This window comes from Grammomys surdaster, unplaced genomic scaffold (assembly GCF_004785775.1).
Source record: "Grammomys surdaster isolate TR1022 unplaced genomic scaffold, NIH_TR_1.0 350, whole genome shotgun sequence".
Classification (NCBI taxonomy): Eukaryota; Metazoa; Chordata; class Mammalia; order Rodentia; family Muridae; genus Grammomys; species Grammomys surdaster.
The window spans coordinates 838,206-859,092 of record NW_021604769.1 but is presented as its reverse complement, the minus strand read 5'-3'; the positions used below and the strand labels follow the sequence as shown (position 1 = coordinate 859,092).

Here is a 20,887-nt window from a genome sequence, read left to right as displayed (position 1 = left end):
TTTGAAAATTTATTTCTTTCTTTACATCTAATAGATTTACCTTACTACACAAACCTGTTGATTGAGGTTTATCAGCTTTATAATTTTAAGATTTTGAGCCATACATGTTGGAGCCTTTTTACAAATGGCATAATTCCTTGTCTTAGTTTTACACTAAACATGAGATAAAGGTGACAGTTTATGTTTTACCTGGAAAAGAAAATTATTACAGACAATGAAGTGATGCAATTATGTATGTATGTCATTTTTATACAGATGAATTCATACTCAACTATTTTATAAGAAATATGATTTATATTAGTTTGGAAAATAAAATCACTCCATATATTTGAAAACTGCTGGTGATATTGGTGCGCCTACTCAGAACAGGCTTTCTGATCATCTCTAATGGAGAAATACAATCTCACAATGGTGACTGAATTCATCCTGGTGGGCATCTCTTACCACCCTGTTCTTCAGGTCCCATTGTTTGGTCTGCTCCTCATCATCTATCTGACCTCACTGGTTGGCAATCTGGGCATGATCATCCTTACCATGATGGATTCCAGGCTGCAAACACCCATGTACTTCTTTCTCAGACATCTTGCTACTACAGATCTTGGTTATTCAACAGCTGTGGGACCAAAAATGTTAAGCAATTTTCTTGTAGATCAAAATAAAATATCATTTCATGATTGTGCTATCCAGTCATCTTTCTTTAGTATGTTCATTGTTAGTGAATTTTTTATTCTCTCTGCAATGTCATATGACCGTTATGTGGCCATCTGTAAACCACTCCTCTACACTATTATTATGTCACAAAAAGTATGTTGGATACTAGTCACCATTCCCTATCTCTATAGTATAATTGTCTCACTTCTAGTTAATATAAAGATTTTCACTTTATCCTTCTGTGGCTACAATGTCATTAGTCATTTCTACTGTGATGCTCTCCCTTTGTTATCCTTGGTTTGCTCTAATACACATGAAATTGAGGTGATAATTTTAATCTTCTCAGCTTTTAATTTGCTTTCATCTCTTCTCATAGTAATTGGGTCCTATCTACTTATCCTTACAACAATTCTAAGGATTAACTCTGCTGAGGGCAAATGGAAGGCTTTCTCTACTTGTGGGTCTCACCTAACAGTAGTCATCGTCTTTTATGGGACTTTGATATTTATGTATTTGCGACCTAAGTCCACTCACTCCATTGACACTGGTAAAGTGACTTCTATCTTTTACACCCAGGTTATCCCTATGTTGAATCCCTTAATATACAGTTTGAGGAACAAAGATGTAAAAGATGCCCTTACAAAAATAATGGAAAAGCTGCACAACCTTGCCTCATAGAATTTTTATATTGTTAAAGTTATGCAAATTAGCAATAGCAACAGTGAAACAAGTATCCATTAAAGGAAAGTAGAAGATACATCCTTGAGTGAAAAGACAAAAGAATACCTGAGTTAAATTCTGTGTGTGAAAAGAATAAGAGTTGTTAGAAAGATTTAAATGGATATTGTATTTTGATTATTATAATAAATTATTCAATATTAACAGGTGTTTCTGTTTTATTTTCTATAAATTCACTCTTTACATTTTAATATTTTTTACACATTTATTAGTCAACTAACTTGACCATTATATCAAGAGGTGAAATGTATTGCTTAGATATTAAGGCCTCATTCATATTAAGATACTTATCTACCCCTATTCCACCCAGACACAATGCTCTGATCTCTTGTTGCTCCCTACATTCAAATAAGGGTTCAATGTGATATATTAGCTTAGCATATTTATTGATTATACACAAAATAGTTTCAATCCATCATTTAATTTTGCCTAATTAAGTGCATATATAGATATATATATAGATATATATAGATAGATATAGATATAGATGATAGAGATAGCAATAGAGATAGAGATAGAGACAGAGACAGAGACAGAGACAGAGACAGATACAGAGACAGAGATAGAGATAGAGATGAATGGACTGCATGTAGTAGATAAATTGAGTTCTCTAGGAAATCCACTTTTATTTTGTTCTTCTCCTATTACTAGCTTAATCATATCTCCTTACTCCCAATTTCTCTTTTATGGATAGATCATGTTTAGTTTATGTGCAAAAATTAGTATCTGTCTAACAGTCACATGCTAAGTAAGATTCAGCTATCCATTGAAAGCATACCTTACAAAGTTATGACAGCAAAATCACAACTTCAAGACCAGCCTTTGAAAAACAGTTTTTTGAGGCCAATCTAGGATATAAAATTTAAAATGAGATACTGATAGCACTGATGAATGAATTGCTTTAAGCTTTGCTTTACATTGAACTGTGGATATACCATCAAAATCACATAAACACTATATCAACTAAATGGTACTGAATTAAACTAAAATATATCTTTATGGCAAAGAAATTCTTCATTGTAGTAAAATATCACTAGCAAATAATGCTGTTTATAACCCATGTAACTAATCAAACCTTGATATCATTGGGATAAAGATTGAACCCAGTCTTTGGGCATGCATAGCAGATAATTGAGCCCTTCCTGAATCACATCTCTAGCTTGAAAACCATACAGTTAACACAGCATTTGCATATTAATACACTCTATTACTGCTAATATTTATACTTACAAAAACAAATTAATATTTAAAAATTTGCCAATAGTTTGAATATTCCTTTACTTTTACAGAGAAAAATGGCAATCATTTGAAACACTATTTGACAGGACAAGTGATCATGGATTTGTTGATCTAAATATTTTAATTTTAATTTTTTGATTTAAATTATATTATTTTATGTATTTACATTGCAGTTGTTGCCCCCTCCATCCCCTGTCCCACAGTTCCTCAGCCCATTCCTCCTCCTTTTGCCTCACGAGAGTGCTACCCACCCAGTCTATCCTTCCCCTTCTTTGGGGCCTCAAGTCTCTCAAGAATTAAGCACATCTTCTCCCACTGGGGCCAGACCAGGCAGATCTCTATTACATATGTGCCAGAGACCTCGGACCAGCCCATGTATGCTCCCGGTTGGTGGTTCAGTCTCTGAGAGTTCCTTGGGGTCTGGGTTAGGTGACACTGCTAGTCTTCCTATGGGGTCCCTCTCCCTTTCAGATTCTTCAATCCTTCCCTTAACTCAACCACAGGGGTCCCCTACTTCAGTCCATTGGTTGGGTATAAGTATCTGCTTCTATCTCAGTCAGCTGTTAGTTGGCCCCTCTCAGAGGAAAGCCCAGCCAGGCTTCTGTCTGTAAGCACATCATAGTATCAGTAATAATGTCAGTAATAATTGGTGTCTGCACTATAAGATGGATCCCAAGTTGAGCTGGTCACTGGACTGCCTTTCCTTCAGTCCCTTTTCCATTTCTGTCCCTGCATTTTTTTTAGACAAGAACAAATCTGGGACAGGAATTTTGACTATGAGTTAGTAACTTGAGGCCCTGTCTATCTACTGGAGGTGGATAGAGCTCCCTTTCCCTAATGTTGGGTATTTTGACCAAGATCATCCCCCATGAGTCCTGAGTATCTCTCACCTTCATGGTTCCTGGTATTTTCTGGAGGGTCCTCCCACCTCCCACTCCCAGAGTTTCTAATTTCCATTCATTCTCTTGGCCCTCTGGATTTCTCTTCTCTCTCCTCCCCACCATATCTAATCCTGCTTCCATTTTCCTCTCCCCCTCTCCCTCCCCTTTCACATCCAGGTTCCTTCCTCCCTCTGCCTCCCATGACTATTTCCTTCACCCTTCAAGATGGGATTTAAGAATCCCCACATGGCCATTTCTGCTTCCTACACATTGTATAGTCTGTAGGTTGTATCCTAGGTATTATGAACTTTTGGACAAATATCCACTTATCAGCAAGTACATACCATACATCTCCTTTTGGGTCTGAATTACCTCACTCAAGATGATATTTTCAGGTTCCATCCATTTGCCTGCAAAATTCATGATGTCATTGTTTGTAATAGGTAGGTAGTTTACTTTTGGGTAAATGAATCACATTTTCTGTATCCATTATTCAGTTGAGAGTCATCTGTGTTGTCTCCAGCTTCTGGCTATTACAAAAAAGGCTGCTATAAACATGGTGTATCACATGTCTTTGCAATGTGATGGAGCATCTTTTGGGTATATGTCCAAGAGTGGTATAGCGGGGTCTTCAGATAGAAGTATTTCAAATTTTCTGAGGAACAATCTGATTGTTTTCTTGAGTGTTGTACCAGTTTGCCAACCCATCAGCAATGGAAGAGTGTTCCTCTTTCTCCACACCCTCACCAGCTTGTAAGGTCATTTAAGTTCTTTATCTTAGCCATTCTGTTTGGTGTGAGATGCAATCTCAGGGTAGTTTTGATTTGCATTTCCCTGATGACTGAGTATTTTGTACATTTTTAAAGTGCTTCTAGGCCACTTGAGATTCCTCTGTTATGAATTCTCTCTTTAACATTGTACCCCATTTTTAATTGGGTTACTTTGGCTTTAGAGGTTAATTTCTTGAATTCTTTATATATTTTCGATATTAGCCATCTGCCAGATGTAGGGCTAGTAAAGTATTCTTCCAATCTGTATGCTGTTGATTTGTCTTGCTGACAGTGTCTTTTGCCTTACAGATTGCCAGTTAGGACACCACCATTTATTTAAGATGCTTTCTTTCTACAATGTATGGGTTGGCTTCTGTGTCAAAGATCAAGTGTCTATAGGTATAAGGGTTTATTTCTGGCATTTCAATTCTGTTCCATTGATCCACCTGTCTGTCTTTGTACAAATACTACTCAGTATTTGTAACTATTACTTTGTAGTACAACTTCAGGTCAGGGATCGTGATTACCCCAGATGTTCTATTATCATTAAGAATTATTTTGGCTACTCTGGGTTTTTCATTTTCCATACAAAGTTTAGAATTGCTCTTTCCATGTCTGTGAGAAATTGTGTTAGAATTTTGATGGGGATTGGATTGAATCTGTAGATTGCTTTTGGCAAGATGGACTTTTTCATTATGTTAATGCTACCAATCCTTGAGCATGAGAAATCTTTCCATTTCTGACGTCTTCTTCAATGGTTTTTTTCAGGGATTTGATGTTGTTGTCATACAGGTATTTCACTTGCTTGGTAAGAGTTACATCAAGATATTTTATACTATTTGTGACTATTGTGCAGGGTTTTGTTTCTCTAGTTTCTTTCTAAGCCTGATTGTTTCATATATAAATGAAAGCTACTCATTTAAGTTAATTTTATGTTATACCAATTTGCTGAAGTTGTTTATCAACTGCAGGATTTCTCTGGTGGAATGTTGGGTTTGCTTATGTATACTATCATAACATCTGCAAATAGTGATACTTTGACTTCTACCTTTCCAATTTGTGTCCGTTTGATATCCTTTTCTTTTCTAATGGCTCTAGCTAGAACTTCAACTACTATAGATAGGGAGAGTGGACAACATTGATCTGTTCCAGATTTTAGTGGGATTGCTTCTAGTTTCTCTCTATTTAATTTGATGTTGGCTTTTGTTTTGCTATATATTACTTTTATTATGTAGGTATGTGCCATGAATTCCTGATCTTTCCAGTACTTTTAACATGATGGAGGGTTTTATTTGCCAAAGGCTTTTTCAGCATCTAATGAGATGCTCATTTGTTTTTTTTTTTTCCCTAGTGTTTCTTTATATAGCGTGTTATGTTGATAGATTTACATATATTGAACAATGCCTGGATCTCTGCAATGAAGCCTACTTGTTTGTGGTGAATGATAGTTTTGATGTGCTCTTAGATTCAGTTTGTGAGAATTTCATTGAGTATTTTTGCATTGATATTTATAAGTGAGATTGGTCTGATGCTCTATTTCTTTGTTGTGTTTTTGGGGGGTTTAGGTATCCAAGTAACTGTAGCTTCATAAATTAATTAGATGATCTTCCTTCTATTTCTATTTTGTGAAATAGTTGGAGGAGTATTGGTCTTAGCTCTTCTTTGAAGAGCTAGTAGAATTCTACATTAAAACTATCTGTCCCTGAACCTTTTTTTAATTGGAGGTACTCGATGATAATTTTTATTTCCTTATGGATTATAGCACTGTTTAGATAGTTTACCTGATCGTGATTTAACTTTGGTACATTGTATCTGTCTAGAAAACCATCCATTTCATCTAGATTTTACTGTTTTGTAGAATATAGGTTTTTGCAGTAGGCTATGATGGTTTTTAAAAATTTCCTCAGGTTCTCTTGCTTAGTCTACCATCTCATTTCTAATTTTGTTACTTTGAATATTGTCTGTGAATTTAGTTAGTTTGGCTAAGTGTTTATCTTGTTGATATTCTCAAAGAACCAGCTCTTGGTATTGTTAGTTATTTTTTAGTTCTCTTTCTTTCTAATTGGTTAATTTCAGACCTGAGTTTGACTATTTCTTGCCTCTACTCCTTTTGGGTATGTTTGTTTCTTTCTGTTCTAGAGCTTTTAGGTGTGCTGATAAGTTGCTTGTTTGAGATCTCTTCAATTTCTTTTTAAAGGCACGAAGTGCTCTGAATGTTCCACTTAACACTGTTTTCACTTTGTTCCATTAGCTGTTGTTTGATGTGTCCTTATTTTCATTGAATCCTATAAAGTCTTTCGCTTCTTTCTTTCTTCCCTGACAAATTTATCATTGAACTGGGAGTTTGTCAGTTTCCATGGTTATGTGGGTTTTCTATTGTTTTTGTTGTCATTGAAGTCCAGCCTTGGTGATCTGATATAATGGATTATTCCAATCTTAGTATATGTTGAGAGTTGTCTTATGTCAATTATATGGTCAGTTTGGGAGAAGGTACCATGAAGTGCTGAGAAGAAGGTATATTCTCTTGTTTTAGTGAGAAATGATTTGTATATATCTGTTAAATACATTTAGTTAATAACTTCTGTTAGTTTTCCTGTGTTTCTGTATAGTTTCTGCTTCAATGACCTGTCCGTTGGTAATAGCAGGGAGTTGAAGTCTCCCACTTTTATTGTGTGAGGTTCAATGTGTGCTTTGAATTTTAGTAATTTTTTATGAATGTAGGTGCCCCTATATAGGTGCATAGATTTGCAGGATTGAGACTTCCTCTTGATGGATTTTTCCTTTGATGAGTACTAAGTGTCTTTCTCTGTTTCATGTGATAACTTTTTCTTTGAAAGTCTATTTTATTGGATACTAGAATGACAACTCCAGCTCGTTCCTTAGGGTTATTCACCTGGAAAACATTTTTCCAGCCCTTTACTCTGAGGTAGTATCTGTCTTTGTTACTAAGGTATGTTTGTTTTATGCAGCAAAATGCTGCAACCTGTTTACATATCCAATCTGTTAGCCTGTGCCTTTTTACTGAGGGATTGAGCCCATTGATGTTGAGAGATATTAAAGACCAGTGATTGTTAGTTACTGTTATTTTTTTGTTGTATAAATTATGAAAGCTCACTGCATTCCTTATTAGGAAGTGTTTACTTACTATTCCTTGAGGAACAGATACATTCTCTTCTTGATTCTAACTTTATCACATCTTTCTGGCAAAACAACTAAAATCATCAAGCAGGAATGCTATAAACTAATTAATTCATTTAAACAGCATTAATTCAGGATAGTTCATCTTCATGTTGATCTGATGGAAATTTGTTCAATAGAGTGAGCTGTTGCCCAGCCATTATTAGGCTAAATAATAGAGACAGGAATGGCATATCAGTAGCAAGAAGCAATCCTGGGATGAACTATCTAAGCACTCTGCATTCTCTGATTTTACCAATCTCTGAAATCACCAATCTGATCTCAGTCATACAAAACAGTGGACCATCTTCAAACAACTCATTTGCTTGACATAGTCTATCCTAGAAGGCTTCTGACAGCTAGGGTGATTATAAAAATAAAACATGAAATATGTCAAAACTTGTAGCAAAGAGGAAAATAATATTTAGATCAATTAATGAACATTGTATAGTATCAAAAATATCTACCAGTGGATTAGTAGTATGAGATATAAAAGTAAATAATATAATTTTATATAAAATATGTTCAAGTCATTAGATCTTATTGATGAGTAGAAAAATTAATTTTATATTAGTAATACCTTTCCTTAAATGACACAACTTAGTGCTTATTTCTAAGTGCAGGGTAAATCTGATAGAAAGTATAAATCTATTTTATGAAAACCTAACAAATTGGTAGCATTCAATATAAAATAGGGATATCTCAAAATTTTACACAAGTAAACTATATAATAATACACAACTGAAGGATATTTGCAGAGGCAAATTTATATGCCATAAATAATTTATTGATCATTATTTCATTTACAATAGTATGCAAATACCACTTCTCTCTTGTCAAACTCTTTTTTTTAATTATTGTGATTTTAATTAAATTACAAAAATTTTTCTTTCCTTTTCTTTTCTCCAAATACTCCCATATATCCTTTATTTATTTCTTCAAATCCTTCAAATCCATAAACTCTTTCACTATTTATTAATAAATTTATATGTATATATATTCATTATATATTTAATATATAATATATTTTATATATAGTATGCTACATACACTATTATATTATATATTAATATAATATAATATAGTATATATATAATATATATACTATATATACTAATATATTATATATTATTATATATATAGTATATGTAGTATACTATATATATGTATATATATGTATATATATAAAATATATATATAATTCTCAGTGTAGTATTGAGATCTGATACCTTTTTCTTCATAGTTTGACATGATCATTGTTGGAAATTTTATTTAGATCACAATTGATCAATAACACTGATGAGATTTTTATGGGTGGATCTTCTGGGATTACTCCCTACTTTAAATTATTTTTATTCATGTTTTGTCCATCCTTCAGACCCCCCTAGATTGTCCCCACCTCCCAACGAAATCAATTTTAAGTCTCTCTCTCTCTCTCTCTCTCTCTCTCTCTCTCTCTCTCTCTCCTTAAAACAAAACAAAACAAAAATATCAAAAATCAGGACAAACAAACGAGGAAAAATAAGACAAAATGCTACAACAAAACAAACTCTTTAACTGCAAAGCTATTTGGAAACCACTCAACTCCAATCCATCACTTCCTCTTGTAACTAGAAATCAGTTTTTCAATATTGTTTTGTTCTGGTTAGTATATTTTCTGTGATGAATTAGTGATAGAGGTTGTAGACTCCTTTGCTTATGTATGTACTGGGACAAGGTCAACTAATAGGATCTCTAGGAATTAATCAGGCAGGGTTGGACAGGCCACAACAAGACTGAGTTTAGAATGAAGTGCTGGAAAGCTAATACCATAACATGTTCTGGTTTGATCAAAGCCAATCTTTTCTCTCTGTTTTGTTTTCTGGTTTTGTTTTGGAAGATGCATCCATTATTTGTTTCTTTACTTTGATGCGATTCATGCAATATTACTTTGCTGTATCTGTCTTAGGTCATTCATAATGTTTACTGCTAGTCTATCCAAGTTATCAAACATTTCAAATTCATTAACACTTATTTTTTGATATTCAATAATATATTTATTAATTCTTGAATGGACACTTAATTGGATTTTCACATAATGTCCAGTACACATTAATGTAAATGTGAAAGTACTAATCTCTTTAAGAGTCTAGCATCAATATGTGTGAATAAAATAAACTGATAAACAACAAAGTCATAGTTGAAGAGCAGTGTTCTCTGACAATTAGTTTATAACCTCTAGATATCTCATTAGACACCAAAATTATTTAGATGTGACTACTGATTTACTTAGAAGGTCCATAGGGAAAAGTTTCTGTAGTTTCACAAAATGTATAAATTTGACCTCTAAAACCACATGTTAAGAACTACACTGGGAATTCAAGACAGTGCTTTCAGTAGACAGGTAAAAGAATATGACATAGCCATCTATGAGTTCAAACATTGTCACATTTTGTCCTCTCCCTGAAATCTCTGAGACTATTTCCTATACTGGTTCTGCACTTTCTGAATTCTCTAAGATGCTCATGCAGCAAATGCATGACTCTCACTTTTTCTTTATGCTAATTTTTAATACTTGTAATGAAAAATGTCAATTCTTATAAGCATTTTTGAAAAAAAAGTCATGATCTTTTAATGACAATTGCAGTTTGAGGATTTTATATCTCCTTCATGTGTCTTTCTAATAGTCAGTTATTTTTGCTCCAGGACCTCTGAAAACAATTACATTCATTTTTGATAAATATATAGATATAACTAATTTCTGGAAATGAAATTTAAAAATCATTAAAGATGGTCCTAGCTCATTTTTGAGTATGAGAGATATTTATTCATTTTTATGGTCATGACAAATTTGTTCTATATTTAATAACAATCTCTTTAGACGTTTAAAAACAATCTTCCAGTACTCAGTATCAGAGTAACTCTGACCAAGATATTTGATTCCCTCAAGGTCTCCTCAATATGTAAACAAGAAATAGTTGTATCTATCCTTTTATAAATATGATATTTATGTTGTGCAGTTTCTTTTTTTAATAGATCAACATGGGAAGATAAATGAATAACTTGGAAAGAAGTAATTTGCTGTGTTTTCTTGTTAAATACAATAATTTTTCAAATATGAAATATATTTGGGGCAAAAAAATTGACATTTAACTGAGTAGAACAAATTAAATATACTGTTTTCACAGAAAACTTTAAAGCATTTTCTCTATACTGCTAATTTATAGATTACACTAACAATTATATCCAATATACTTACCATGAATGTTTATGTTTGTAATTTCTTTTTATTCAGTCAATGATGGTGATCATAATATTTAACAAAACTAATATCTATTCATCTATATTTTAATATATGGGATATTGGATATTTTTCCACATATATCCTGTGATTTTAGAACTTAACTCTGATTTTTATATTAGACTCTCAAAAATAAAGACCCTGACAGACAAAAAGATGTGTACATAATATATAAAAAGATTTTCAGTCACATTAAATTATCCATGACATTTATTTAAATATTTATTCCATTTTATATTTATAATGTTATTTACCACAGTAAAATGTGTGGAATATTAAGAATTAATATTTGTTATAATAAAACCACACATTTCTGAAGAATTTTGAGTGTTCATTATCGAACAATAATAAGTCATTCTTTCTAATTTGCTCAGACATCTTTATATGTTTCTAGGTTCTTCACTACAATATGCAAATATAGTTATTAAAATTATCTTATCTTGAAAAGTATCCTTCGAAAAAATTTATAAGACCATATAATTATTTTACATATACTATTATTCCATTAATCAATTTATTTACTTTACATCCTAATCATAGTTCACCCTCTTCCCAGTTCTCTCCACACACTTGGTCCCTCCTCAACCACTCTTCCTCTTCACCTTTGAAAATGGTGAGATCCTTTTCTTCCCCTCCCTCATACCTCAAATAACAGCAGGACTAGGCACATACTCTCCCACTGAGGTCAAACAAGGCAGCTCATTTAGGGAAACAGGATCTACAGTCAGGCAATGGAGTCAGGGTAAGACCATGCTCCAGTTCTTGGGAGACTCACATGAAAACCAAGCTGTACATCTGCTACATATGTGTGGGTTTTCCTAGGTCCAGGGTCTATGATTAATGATTCAGTCTCCGGGAGCCACTGAAGCATACAGATTACTTGATTGTGTTAGTCTTCTTATGGGATCCTTAACACCTCCAGGTTCCTGAACCCTCCCGCAAGTATTCCACAAAATTTTTAGACCTCAGGTTAATGCTTGACTGTGGGTTTTTACATCTGTTTTAGTCAGCTACTGAGTGGAGCATCTTAGAGGACAGTTACGCTAGGCTCCTGTCTTTAAACCCAGTTTGTCAGATACAAATATAAACTAAGGCTCCTAGGTAATTGAAGGAGGAAGGCAGGCCTTCAATGCACCCCTATTGTCCTCTGAGGACAGCTCAGCACATCCTTCACAAATTGTCAGGGGTAGGTACTGCATTCATTTATGTCTGTCTCACACATGACTCTTGTGTGTTCAGGCTATCTGTAACAAATATAGCTGTCAACAGCGTCTTCACATGTAGTACTGTGACAAAAGTTTGACCAACTAAGAGACATCAAAGTCTTATGGTGTGTCCATGTATCCACTACCTGTGTAGGTACAGTAGTAGTTGATTACTCCATCCATAATGATGACAAAATCATCAAGAATCAATTGAAACACAGCATGAAATACAGTGTTACACTTGACCTACGGGAGACAATGCCTTAAATAGGTCTAATGAACAACAAGATGCTTGACTTAATTACCTATCTACTTATCATTTCAGATCAGTAAAAGAATTCCATACTGTTCATTGGGATGTATAAAAACAATTGTGGACACAACTCCTTTATAGTAAGTGTAACTCCTGATTAAAACTGGAAAAAAATGTTTATACATGTAATTTTGAAGGTTATTTGGGGCAGTATACATTCAATACACCATAAAATCTTGGTTTCTTTCACCAAAACATGTACAGGCACATCTGTTTGGGACATATGATGAAGAGTTTTCAATAAACTATTTGCCAAAATTTACCTTTGTATACAGTCTGTTTAAATACATCAGAGATATATGTGAATATATTCTCTCTAATTTCTTGATACAATTCCAATTTATGATTTTTCTGGAAAATTGAACTTACATGTCTTCTCAACGTATTTTACAGCTTTACACTTTTATATGCTCCATCTGTAATCATAAGCCGTTCATGATTCAGTTCTAAAGAACGTATGCATTATTAAATGTTCTTAGCTGTTCACAGGAAGTATATGAATTTGTATATATGACTAAATTAAATAATCTACATGTCACTATGAATTTGAATTACAGAAATGATTAGTGAAAACTCCAAAAAAGTGTAATAAATAGTGGCAAAAATGTTTTGAAACTATTAAAATTTATTTTAATATACATGCCAATAAATTAAATATCTATAATCTCTATTTTAAGCTACGTTTTTACCTACCATCTAACTACCTTTCATCTATCTGAGATTGTGAATCATGAAATAAGTTAAATATCACACTAAATATTAGGGACAAGTGTGTCATATATCTGTATTAAATATATAATTTTAAATATTAGATATTGAAAGAATTAAATAGATATTATCTATCATACTTTAATAAATTCTTCAAATTAACAATAATTTAACTCTACAGGTGATGCTGATTTCCCTAATCAGAACAGGCTTTCTCATAAACTAGGATGGAGAGTCAAAACCACACAGTGGTTACTGAATTCATCCTGATGGGCCTCACTGACCAACCTGAGCTGCAGCCCTCATTGTTTGGTTTGTTCCTTCTCATCTATCTGATATCACTGTTGGGAAACTTCGGCATGATTGTCCTTACCATGGTGGACTCCAAGCTACAAACACCCATGTATTTCTTTCTCAGACACCTAGCTACTACAGATCTTGGTTATTCAACAGCAGTGGGACCCAAAATGTTAACAAATTTTATCACTGATCAAAATAGAATATCCTTTAACCTTTGTGCTACACAGTTAGCCTTCTTTCTTCTGTTCATTGCTTGTGAACTTTTTATTCTGTCTGCAATGTCCTATGACCGATATGTGGCCATCTGTAAGCCCCTGTTCTATATGGTCATCATGTCAAAAAGACTTTGCTGGGTTCTGGTAATAATCCCTTATCTTTACTGTACAATTGTAGCTCTTCTAATCACAATTAAGATTTTCACTTTGTCTTTCTGTGGCTCTAATGTCATCGGTCATTTCTACTGTGACAGTCTTCCTTTGTTATCTTTGGTCTGCTCAAATACACAAGAAATTGAAGTAATTATGTTGTTTTTATCTGCTTTTAATTTGATTTCCTCTCTTCTACTTGTTCTTGTGTCCTACCTGCTCATCCTCATAGCCATTCTCAGGATGAACTCTGCTGAGGGCAGGCGCAAGGCTTTCTCCACCTGTGGGTCCCACCTGACAGTGGTCATTGTCTTCTACGGGACTTTGATATTTATGTATATGCAGCCCAAATCCAGTCATTCCTTTGACACTGATAAATTAGCTTCAGTCTTTTACACCCTGATTATTCCCATGTTGAATCCCTTGATCTACAGCTTGAGGAACAAAGATGTAAAAGATGCTCTTCAGAGGACAGGGAAAAAACTACACAGTGTTTGCTTTTGAAATCAACACAGAGTTCAGTTCCTTCACTCTTTATTATAAAACTATTTAGCACGTACAAAGGATCAACAGAATTGAAGTTATCATTCTTCTTAGTAGTCAAATATCTAAATGTCCTATAAGAATTTATGAAGCAAACAATAAATCTTACCCCTTTTATTGAGTAGGGTTGGATTGTAATGGGAAATATATGGTCACACAAAATACTTGTAAAGTATAAAGATCACAAGATTCACTGATATAGTTTTGTACCCTTTAGATAGCATAGGAGCTGTAGAGCAGGGTTTAAATGGTTTTGTATACCTGACTCATTATGTTTTCCAATGTGTTGCAACGTTTATGCCAATGTCTTCATTACTTTTTTAAAATTCATTCATTTCTATGAGTTGTGTGAAATCTCACTTGATCACAGTGAGAGAAACCAAGTTTTCTGCTTTGCTGGTAAATCACCATAGACCTTGCTTAAGTTTCCCATCACTTGAACCTTACCTATCACATAAACCATACCTATATCCATGATCCCCCTGGTCCTGGTTAACTTGTAGTAGTTTGTCACTCAAACAACTTGTAGTTTCTTCACAGAGTTATTGTATTTCCAGTTTAGTGCATATGCATTTTTGAGTGAATGCACCACTTCAGATAGATGATTAAGCTTGGCTATAAAAATTTTATTAAATGTTTCATTTATTTATTTTTATTAGTCATATTTGTATATTTTATTTCCTGGTCTTTGTACATCATGGAATTCTCTAAATTAAAAAAAATAAAATGGTTGAAATGCCATGTTGTCTTTATTCTTGCATATAAAGCTTGAATGTAATAAGTAGATTTCTTGTGAAATCTGGTGAAAGGATATCCTTCTATTTTGACACATGCAACAGTGAGCACAGTACTGGTTTCAGTACATTCTTTGGTTATATCAATTTTATAATCAAGCATAATGTGACAAATAGAAGTCAGCTTTATTTCTAGCCAAAGTGCATCAATATACTACAGAAATAAATATCCATATATTGTGATAATACCTCATGTGTATCCTTCCAATGGCTCCATAGCTTCCTCCAGCTTTCCCACAATTCAACCACAGGGGTCCCTGGCTTCTGTCCATTGTTTTGGTGCTAGTATCTGATAAGATATCTAGCTGCTTATTGGTCCTCTCAGAGGGCAGGCAGGCTAGGCTCCTGTCTGCAAGCACAACACAGCGTCAGTAACAGTGTCTGGGCACCGGGCTTACCCTGGAGCTGGATCTAAATTTGGGCTTGTCACTGGACCTCCTTTTTCTCTTGCTCTTCTGGATTTTTGTCTCTGGACATAGCATTACCTGAGGACTCAGCTATACCATTCCTGGGCATATATCCAGAAGATGTTCCAGCATATAACAAGGACATATGTTCCACTATGTTCATAGCAGCCTTATTTATAATAGCCAGAAACTGGAAAGAACCCAGATGTCCTTCAACTAAGGAATGGATACAGAAAATGTGGTACATTTACACAGTGGAGTATTACTCTGCTATTAAAAACAATAAATTCATGAAATTCTTAGGCAAATGGATGAAACTAAAAAATATCATCCTAAGTGAGGTAACCCAATCACAAAAGAACACACATGGTATGCATTCAGTGATAAGTGGATACTAGCCCAAAAGCTTGCAATACCCAAGATACAACTCACAGAACACATGAAGCTCATGAACAAGGAAGACCAAAGTGTGGATGCTTTGATCCTTCTTAGAAGGAGTAACACAATACTTATGGGAACAAATATGGAGACAGAGTGTGGGACAGCAACTGAAGGAGGGGAGACTGCTCCAACTGGGTATCCATCCCATGTGCAGTCACCAAAGGCAGACACTGATGTAGATGCCAGGAAGTGCATGCTGACAGGAGCCTGATAAGCTGTCACCTTAGAGGCCTTCCAGAGTCTGACATATAGAGTTGGATGCTCATAGCTAACCATTGAACTGATCACTGGGTCCCCAATGGAGGAGTTAGTGACAGGACTGAAGGAACTGAAAGGGTTTGTGGCCCCATGAGGAGAGCAACAATACCAACCAACCAGAGCTCCCAGGATCTAAACCACCAGCCTGGGAGCACATAGGGAGGGACCCATGGTTCCAGCTGTATATGTAGGGGAGGATGGCTTTGTCGGGCATATTTGGGAGAAGAGGCCCTTAGTCTCTTGAAGCCTGGATGACCCAGTGTGGGGGAATTGGAGGATAGGGAGGTGGGAGTAGGTGAGTGGGGGCTCATCCTCATAGAAGCAGGAGAAGGGCTATGGGATAGGGTGTTTCTGGGTGAGAGTGAAATGGGGAAAGGGGATAATATCTGAAATGCAAATAAAATATTCAATAAACATTAATTTCATAAAAGCAGCAAAAAAAAGGTTTTGCTGTGGAAAGAATTCACCTTTATAGTAATAGACAAAAGTTGCAGATAGAGGAATCATGTATTTCTGTTTTCTTAAAAATGATAGAATAATTGGGAGTGGTGGGTCATGAATTTAGCCCTAGTACTCATAAGGCAGAGTGAGGAGGATCTCTGTGATGTTAAGCCCATTTTGATACACATAAAGGGGACAGAATACCACAGGGCTATATATAAAAACATCCCTTTAATAAAACAGTCAAATATAGAATTGCTAAATGTCATGTTTCTATCATTTCAGAAATAAATGCAAAGGAAAAATTAATTTAATCTATGTGTGTATAAGTCCAACTATCTACAGTTTGAAGACTTTATATATAAATATATTACATATATAATATATAATGAGACATATCATATATGTACATATATGCAATCTCTCCCTCTGTGTGTATATATATATATATATATATATATATATATATATATATATATTAAAACATTAGATTAAAGGAACAGGTCATATCACATTTGGAGAAACCAAATATTGATGGCAAAGAATTATGTTATTCTCTGTAAAAATTTCTCATTGGTTGAGAACCAAAATTCATATCTGTGTCTTTGTTTATTAAAAACCACATATGTTTGCATGTGTGTGTGTAAGGATGTGCATAGAAGTATATATAAACCTTTTTAGTACATTTATCTTAAAAACTAATTTTACATGCTTGTATTTAATCCTTTAACAAAAATACAAAATATGATAGCATTTGAAATTTCTTGACTGTGCTACAATCTCTATTCATAACAGATTTTATCATGAACCCGAGATGGAGAGCCAAAGCTTCACAGTAGTGACTGAGTTTTTTCTGAGGGGTATTTCTGACCACCCTCAACTGCAGGCCCCATTGTTTGGACTGTTTCTCATCATCTATCTGATCTTGCTGATCAGCAACTTGGGCATAGTCATCCTTACTTACCATAGTGGAATCCAGGCTGCAAACACACATGTACTTTTTTCTCAGACACCTAGCTATCACAGATATTGGTTATTCAACTGCTATTTGAACTAAAATGTTAGCAAATTTTGTTGTCAGTAAAAATACAATATCCTTTTATCTTTGTCCTACACAATTAGTCTTCTTTCTTCTATTTATTGCTTGTAAACTGTTTATTCTATCTATGATGTCTTATGACCACTATGTAGCCATCTGTAACCCTCTGCTCTACAATGTCATCATGTTACAAATTATATGTTGGGTACTGGTAGCAATCTCATACCTTTATAGTGTACTTATTTCTCTCATAGTCACCATAAATATTTTCTCTTCATCCTTCTGTGGCTACAATGTCGTCCCTCATTTCGACTGTGATGTTCTTCTCTTGATATCTCTGCTCTGCACAAATACAAATACAATCGAAATGAGAATTTCAATTCTATCTGCTATCAACTTGATTTTCTCTCTTCTGGTCATCCTTGTCTCCTATATGCTCATTCTTAGAGCTTTCTAAGAATCAACTCTACAAAAGGCAGGAAGAAGGCTTTCTTCACTTGTGGGTCCCACCTGAGAGTAGTCACTGTCTTTTATGGGACATTTGTATTTCTGTCTGTGCAACCTAAGAGGAGTCATTCCTTTGACACTGATAAAATGACTTCTATCTTTATACCTTAATCATTTCTATGTATAATTTTTTGATCTACAGCTTAAGAAACAAAGATGTAAAAATGTTCATAGAAAGAGAGGAAAAAGATGAACAATAACTTCTCATGGAAGTCACAGTTTGTTAAATGTTGTCTTACTTCACAATAAATATGTATGATTTATAATTTCAGTGAAGAAAATAGAAAAGAATTATTCTCTAAAGACTGGAACACGTGACAAAAATTTTAAAAATGAAGCATAACAGAAAATTTCTTTTAAAATATGTAGAACTAATAAGGTAACAATGTGTTTATTGAATTAAATATTGGCTAATTAGATGATTTGAGAAATAAAAAAAGCCTACAAACATTAATAAAGGAATGAGTTTTTATATTGCTTGACTATTATTTTGTGGGTTTGATATCAATCCAATTTAATAGCTGAATAGATAATAGATAAAACATAATAAAGGAAAAACTTTTACTATTGGTTGAAAATTATATGATTTCAATATCAAAGCCAATCTAATTAGGTACATAAAACTAAATATAAGTTTAAAATGTCTATGTCAAAAAAAATTATTATCAGATAATAAAGCTGATAATAAGAACTATGAAAATTTGATATTTAAATTGGATGTGAATAATAAAGTTTGTCATTCCTGGCATGAGAAATTGAGCTAGAGCCTTGCATATTCTTGGTTAATGAACAACAGTCTGGATGCAAAATAAGTGATATAAGATTTTAATAAGTAGCATATAATTAACTATTAAAACTTAGTGAAAATTTTAATTTAAAAACTTGCCCATTATTTGAACACTATTTTGTTTTAAAAGATAATTTGCCAAACCACAGGTGAAAAGCAATTCACTATCATGAACACTCTTGGTAATGGTGATAGTCTCTAAAGTCTTTTAAGTACTGTTTAAAATATTTTTCTCTCAGAGAACAGGAACAGAAAAGACTTTATTCCTGAGGACTGCAGTTTTATTGTTTGTTTTTGTTATTTTGTTTTGTTTTCTTAGGATTTTACAATCACTCACCACATTTTTCTTTTGCTAACTTCTAAACACAAGATCAATGCGGCATAATCCTGAAACATGTGCTTTAGGTTTCATTACTGATTGTTAAATGGATATAAACAAGGTGAATTAGGAACATTAAATGTGTTCAAAGTTGCATGCTCTGTTCCCTGAGTTAGACTAAACAGCAGAATATCTTAAGGATTTTAGGAGGCTGGAATCTAAAATTTCAAGATTAACTTTTCTATTTTTGTTAAATCATTTTATTTAATAAACATGGTTATTTTTTGCTATATTGTGCACATTACATGTATTTCTCAAATTCTGATTTACTCATAGTAATGCATAGGGGTTGAAATCAATGTTTTATTTCAAGAAACAAAAGACTGACCTCAGAACTCACAATATATTGAGGTAAAAAGCACTTCTATTTAAAGAGTTTGTGAATTTCCTGAATAATGAATATACTTCAAAATAAGGATACTCATGAATACATAGCAAATTGAGAAATGCCTTTCTATTTCACTTGTTAAACCAGCTATATATTAAATTTTAATATAAAGGCAGTAAAGTGAATAAGCTTTTAAAATTTTAAACCAACAGGGCATGAGTAGTCCCTCAGGATTCATGTCCCTGAAGTATAATGACTCTCTGTAGTCAACAATCATTAGTTAACATCAATAGCTTCTCAGCTAGGATTGGGACATCTTCTCCCCTCCCTACTCAATGCTTAAATCTTTGTCTTTCTTGAGCTCGCAGAGTTTTTGTGCATGTAGTCACAGTAACTCTCAGTTCATGTGCACAACAACCCTGATGTATCTCAAAAAGTGTTTAGCTATTATCATCCACTGCCCCTGATGCTTAAACTCTCCTCAAACCTATACTACTCTGTGATGATAACCTTTCTACAAAAATGGTGTGATGAAGATGTAATATTTAGGGATGAATATTTTGATGTCTTTTATTTTCTACACCCTGAGCCATTGTGGGTCTCTGTTAATGACCACTTGCTGCAAAACAACAATAAAAACAAAACTTGCTGCTGTGATGAGTGTTGAGAGTCACACTTATCTATGGATAAACTATTAAGTCTTTAGAATTTCATTAAGCTATGTCCTTTCATCAGATTCATCATAATTGAATCTTCTAGAAGGTCTATAACCTAACTGTACTCAGATTCCTGGCTGCTTAAATGGTGCAAGATATGAGGTAGTTTGCAATACGTAGTTTTCTCCTTCTGCCATGTGGGATACAAATTTAAAAATCAGGTCTTCGACATTAGCAACAAAAACCCTTATTAAATGAATCATCTCTGGAACACTTTCTTATAATTCATTATGAGAAATAAAATTTGCATCTCATAGTAGGTTTGAAAGAATTAGTAGATAATAAGAAGACATTTAACAAGTTTCATGATAATGGCAAAATTTCATTACTTTTTTACTGTATCTCACTAAATTATCAAAGACAAATCTTTATAAAAAAATTAAGTGCTTGTCTTTCTTGATGAAAAGAATGATATCCGACACACCTTGTTTGTGTTTTTTACTTTTTATAATTTTAGGAAAATAGGCAAAGAAAAAAAAGAAGGGGCCAGGATAGATAGATAGTCTTTCTGTAATTTCTAGAGGTATATATCTCTAGAAATATGTGTGTGTGTGTAAATTTATATATATATATATATTCAGATATATTCAGAGAGATTATCTATTCTGGTCCCTTTTATT

General features: G+C 33.6%; 2 protein-coding genes and 1 pseudogene across 2 annotated transcripts; all 3 read left to right on the top strand.

Annotated features, from left to right (window-relative positions):
• Positions 1–381: 381 nt before the first annotated feature.
• Positions 382–1,329, top strand: LOC114631039 (olfactory receptor 8K3-like). The gene has a single exon (XM_028779345.1). The coding sequence runs from the start codon at positions 388–390 to the stop codon at positions 1,327–1,329; it is 942 nt and encodes a 313-aa protein (XP_028635178.1). The 5' UTR covers positions 382–387.
• An 11,842-nt stretch (positions 1,330–13,171) lies between these two features.
• On the top strand, positions 13,172–14,151 carry LOC114631023 (olfactory receptor 8K3-like). Its single transcript, XM_028779330.1, has one exon. The coding sequence runs from the start codon at positions 13,190–13,192 to the stop codon at positions 14,129–14,131; it is 942 nt and encodes a 313-aa protein (XP_028635163.1). The 5' UTR covers positions 13,172–13,189; the 3' UTR covers positions 14,132–14,151.
• Positions 14,152–17,325: 3,174 nt separating this feature from the next.
• On the top strand, positions 17,326–18,306 carry LOC114631094 (annotated as a pseudogene).
• Positions 18,307–20,887: the final 2,581 nt, after the last annotated feature.